This window comes from Ziziphus jujuba, chromosome 2, assembly GCF_031755915.1.
Source record: "Ziziphus jujuba cultivar Dongzao chromosome 2, ASM3175591v1".
In the NCBI taxonomy this organism is placed as follows: Eukaryota; Viridiplantae; Streptophyta; class Magnoliopsida; order Rosales; family Rhamnaceae; genus Ziziphus; species Ziziphus jujuba.
This window is the reverse complement of record NC_083380.1, coordinates 23,309,211-23,315,114: the sequence shown is the minus strand read 5'-3', so window position 1 is coordinate 23,315,114 and position 5,904 is coordinate 23,309,211. Positions and strand designations below refer to the sequence as shown.

The window sequence follows — 5,904 nt, the reverse complement described above, 5'->3', positions numbered from 1 at the left end:
TTTAATATATTTGATTCATATTTTTATTAACTATCTATTAAAATTTTCAAAATAATTAAATTTATCATATTTTTATTTACTATCTATCAACTATGCATTAACTATCTATTGAATTACTAATTTTCGCATAATTAAATTATTATATGACTTAATATTTAATTTACTTGAAATACTAGTTTGTTATGCAAATATTTATTTAAATTTTGTTGTATATTAATTATTTTGCATGAATTTAGCTATTAAATAATCCAAAATTGGCAAAACCAAATGCAACTTTTAAATCAAAAAAAGAAAAAAAAAAAAAAGACAACGCTTTTTTTGATAAAAGTGTCACTAAATGTAAAAATAAAAAAGCGTTGTTAAATGTTAGAACATGCATACTTTTCCAAAAACATCACTAAATGTTAGAATTGACACCGTTTTTGAAAAAGCATCTCTAAAAGTTAGAAAAGGCCATACTTTTTTTATAAAGCATCGCTAAATGTATTTTATGATAAAGTGTTACTGAATGTAGGATAAAAGGGGACCCATTTTCAAAAACGCATTGCCTAACACTTTTTTTTCCCCCATAAAAGAGTGTTTTAAAATTATTTTTCATCTTTTTAATTACACAATTATTAAAAAGAAATCTTTCAAAAGTAAATTAATTTTTATTTACAAAATTTATTTTTGCAAGGACAAATAAATGATATATCATTAATTTATAGAATATGTCATTGGGGAGTAATTCTTAGCTTAGTTATTACAGACCAAGTATCCACAAATATCTTAAGCCCTAATTTATTTTTAAACAAATTTTTAAAAATAAGGTACATAGGTGAAGCTTTTGATGATAAATGTGTCGGCTAATCCTTTGAAATTAAAAAAAAAAAAAACTTTTTTCAAGTTCTATTAACTTAACAAATAATTATTTTACACTTGCAAAAAATTTGCAATAATTAAGTTAAAATTACAATCACAGCAATGATGAAAATTGAAAAAAAAAAAAGTACATAGGCGATGTTTTTCGATAAAAACCATTGCCTATTATCGTTCAAATATTTTTAAAAAACAAATCTTGTCAATATTTGTTTCGTATATATATATATATATATATTTACATAATAATATGCATATTAATAAAACTTGAAAAAAAATTAAAATTGAAAAAAAAAAGATAAATAGGCGATGCTTTTAATGAGAAAAGTGTCGTCTAATGCTTTGATACTAAAAAAATTGAAGCTCTTTAATTTAACAAACAAGTTAGTTAATATTGCAAAAATTAATTAAGTTAAAATTGCAAAAAAAAAATAGTTAACATTGCAAAAAAAAAAAAAAAAAAAGAAAAAAAGAAACACAATTAGGTGACACTTTCCTTGCCAAAAGTGTCGCCTATTAATCTTGCAATAATAATAAATAAATAAAATCTTTGTTGATTTTAATTCATATTGCTAGTTAGTATGTTAAACTATATTATTAAGATTTTCACATACTATATTTAATCTTTTAAACACAGCCATTGAATCAACACAAATTTTTTTTATTCTCCTAAATAGATTAAAAAGTGACAATAGCAGTAATATATAACGGACACATTGCTCTACTAAGATTTTCACAAGCCACCTATACACAGATATCTCAAGCCCTAATTTTTGTATCCTATGTATGCTACTAATTCATTAACTACTTATTCCACGATTTATCTATCTATATATATATATTTACATAATGATATACATATTAATAAAACTTGAAAAAAATTAAAATAAAATAAAAAAGTAAATAGGCAATATTTTTTATGATTAAAAACGTCGCCTAATGCTTTGATATTTTAAAAAACAAATTATGTTGAAGCTTTTTAATTTAACAAACAAGTTAGTTAATATTACAAAAATTAATTAAGTTAAAATTACAAACAAAAAAAAGTCAACATTGCTAAAAAACAAAAATGAAAAAAGAAACACAATTAGGCGACACTTTCCTTGCCAAAAGCATTGCCTATTAATCTTGAAATAATTTTAAAAAACTTTGTCAAGTTTTACTTTATATTGTTAATTAGTATGTTAAACTATATTATTAAGATATTCACACACTATATTTAAAATTTTAAATGCAACCATTTAATCAACATAAAATTCTTTGTTTTGCAAAATAGATAACAAAGTAACATTAGCACTCTGCCTGGACACACTACTCTCCTCAGATTTTCACAAGCCGGATATCCACAGATATCTCAAGGTTTAATTTTATAAATTATATACCTTACTAATTCACTAACTACTTATTCTCCAATTTATCTACATATATTTTTATATACATATGAATAAATCTTAAATTAAACAAAAATTTAAAAGATAAAGAACATAGGCAACACTTTTTATGGTAAAAGCAGCGCCTATTACCTTGAAATTGAAAATTTTAAATTTTCAAGTTCTATTAATTTAACAACTAATTAAGTTACAATTGCACACATTCGCAATAATTAAGTTAAAATTGCAAAAACAACAATAATTAAAATTGAAAAAATATTTAAAAAAATACATATGCGACGCTTTTGGGTTTAAGGGCATCGCCTATTATGTGTTTAATTTAAACTAATTATATTATCTCACTTTAATAAATTAAAAATAAACAATTTAAAATTTAAAATCAAATAAATTAATTAAATGAGTAGGTTAATTATTTTTCTGTGTGTTGCTAATTAATATATTCAATACTTAGATACATTTAAATAAAATATAAAATGCATAAGAATGATAAAACTACATACAAAAGTTGACATTTTTGCTTACAAAAGTGTCGCCTAAGTTTTTTATAGATGAATAAAATAAAAAAAAATGTTATATGCTTCTTTAATAAATTTATTCTTCTTCACACTTCTAAAATTAAATAAAATATGTATAAATAAAAAAAAAAATTATAACAGCCGACATTTTCATCACAAAAGTGTCATCCAATATTAATTATTTTTAGCGATCTTCATTTACAAAAACGTCAACTAATGCTTTTACTCATCAATCCAGCGATGCTGCAAAAAAGCGTTGCTTATTTTTATTATTAAAAGACGCTTTATCTTCTGCGTTCTTTGAAAGCGTTGTATATTTTTGACATTTTTAGCCAACGCTTTATCTTCAACACTGCATTTTTTTTTTAGATGGTTTTTTTTTTTTTTTTTCGTAGCATCTCTTAATTAATGTCCTAGTTCACTATTTTGGCGTAACGATTACAAAAGCATATTCATAACGGTTTGCGTGCTTGGTGATGCTTAGTGCAGTTACTTTCACTACGGTCAAACTCGGGGAGAGCCGGGTCTTGACAACAACTGTCCCGTCCCTTTCTAGCTTAGATTGTAACAATTATAAAGAAAATAAATAAATAATTAATTAATTGGAAAAAACTCAATTTTTATTATATAAAATTAAAGTATACAGAAGTAGACATATGTATGCATTATGCATATATAATTATGAGCTCACTTCACATGCTGTAGAAAAGCAACCTGCAGAAGCTTACTAAGGGTAAACTTCAATGAGGGACCTTAAGCCCAAGATATGACTTATCTGATAGGATCTAAAACCTGCATCAGTAAAGATTTTAGCCCATTCTTTCTCAGTTCTTTCTTTTCCAGTGACCAAGGTCATCATCAGCATGTCAAAGAATAGCTGTGTCTGAGTTGAAACTTCATTGCTCCTGTTGTGACCATTCTCAATAATCATTTCTATTATAATCACCTTTCCTTTTTTTCCATTGCTTGTAACTGCCTCTTTGCAAAGCTGAAGTATTTTGACACTTTCTTCATCATTCCAATCATGGAGTGTACACTGTATTTTCACGTTCATATAATCAATCACCACCACAATAACGTAGAACAGAAAAAAACAAAACCAAAAACAACATACAAACAAACAAACAAACAATTAGGAATAAAATATTGAATTGTCCAATCCCTTTTAATGTGAATAAAACATTAATTGTTTGTTATTGGGAGAAAAGGCCAAAAACGTTTACACATACATTAAAAGAAAAAAAAAAAAAAAGAAAACCAAAAAGAGAAATAGTGGTCAATAATTACCTTCAGCAAAACAGCATCTGCGGAAGGAATCGTCTCAAACATGTTCCCTCCAACATACTTCAAGTTTTTGCTTGCTTCCAAATCACCAACCACGTGAGGCAGATCAAATACAGTGCACTCCATATCAGGAAATGCATCTGCAGTGGCCTTGGCCACAGCTCCGGTACCTCCTCCCACATCGACCAATGACTCTAATCCCTCAAATACCCCTTTGCACTTCTCAATCAACTCAGTCGTTATTAACTGAGAGTCACTTTGCATGGCTGCATTAAAGCTGTTGTTGAGCTCCGAGTTATGGCCAACACACTCCCAAAATGGCTTACCGTACGCCGTTTCGAACGGCGTAGGATCATCATTCTGGAACCAAGTGCTTAGACATTGCCATGGTTGAATCACAGTGGGGTGGAGAATGAGGGATAAAAAGGGTGCTAGGCTTAAAGGATTGTTCTTAAGAAGCAGCTTAGAGGTACTAGTAAGAGTATAAGCTTCCTCTCCATCACTTTCGCCGAGGTTTTGGACATGAAAGAAGCCGCAGCTGACCAAAACACGCATAAGACGGAAAACAAAAGGAGCTTTGGAATCGTGGATTTGTAATGCAGCAATAAGCTGAGAAAGAGTCATGGGTTTTCCATGGCTGTGGATGATTTCATGTATACCAAGTTGGGTAGCACATTTAAGGCATCCGAAGTTGATGAAGTTTAAAATTTGATTTAATAATTGTGCTTGAGCACGAAATAGCTCTGCAGCGCTTTCTTCATTGACCATGTTAAGCTGAGAAATGCTTCCCATTTCTACCAACTGTTTCAAGTCTCAATTTGGAAAAATTCAGCTATAAATTTCCCCCTTTTTTTGTTTTCTTTTTTGGTAATTACTCTATTTTGGGGCCAAGCATGCTATAACTGCTAAAATAATTGAGCCCCGATATATAGAGATTGGTCTGATGCATACCCTTGTCAATCCTCGTTCAGATTTTGAATAGTCATAGCATATTAGGCCACGTGCATATTGGACTAAGTCAATGGATGGTTATGAATAATCATCTTCTAAATATCCAAAGTATATTCCGTCGATATTTCTCAGATATTTTAATAACTTTTAGACATTTAAAAAAAAAAAAAGAAAAGAGGAGAAAAGAAAGGAAAAGAATGACCAAGCAGTCTGGAAATTTTTTCTACTTTCCGGACAATATTTATATGGTAATTTTTTCAAGTTTAAACAAAATTTCCATAGGACTTACCATTTCTAATGGACATGGTTTCAATGCAATCTAAGCTATATTAAGGTTCAACATCTTCAAATGGTAATGATCACGTCTTAATTTATATTGAAAATCAAGTAATTAATATCAGTATGTTATTTCAAAATCTAGTAGGTTGGCATTTTAGCTACTCTTTCAGATGAAAATGAAATTACTCCAATATGTGTTACCATATTAATTCACATCCCTGAGCGTTTCATTAAATTAGAAATTGATAATAAATCATGAGAACAACTGATTACATGAATTACTCGTATAAAATACAATAATTCTAAATTCACCAAATTCATTTACCAAATTTTGGATTTTAAATAACTCAGCATCATTTTGTTGAGTTTATCTTATATGATTTTAGGCCACTATTAATTTATCAATCATTAATAAATTGTTACATTATTTGATAAGCAACATTATGTACGCAAAATTGTTAAGTGTAGCATTGTCTCATAAAAATATCTTAAAACATATCCAACAAAAATTTAAAAATAAAGTCTATTTAAATTTTAAAAGTCACTTAACTCTCTCAATATTAAAGATAAAAAAAATACAAAGGCAACCTAAGTTTTAAAAACATTTAAGTTTTTTATTAGTAAGG

General features: G+C 27.7%; 1 protein-coding gene across 1 annotated transcript; it reads right to left on the bottom strand.

Moving 5' to 3' along the window:
- Positions 1 to 3,362: 3,362 nt before the first annotated feature.
- On the bottom strand, positions 3,363 to 4,958 carry LOC132800597 (probable O-methyltransferase 3). Its single transcript, XM_060814675.1, has 2 exons — positions 4,052 to 4,958; positions 3,363 to 3,800 (listed from the first exon to the last, which is right to left on the bottom strand). Exons 1-2 carry the CDS (start codon positions 4,838 to 4,840, stop codon positions 3,492 to 3,494), a joined length of 1,098 nt encoding a protein of 365 aa, XP_060670658.1. The 5' UTR covers positions 4,841 to 4,958; the 3' UTR covers positions 3,363 to 3,491.
- Between the last annotated feature and the right edge of the window lie 946 nt (positions 4,959 to 5,904).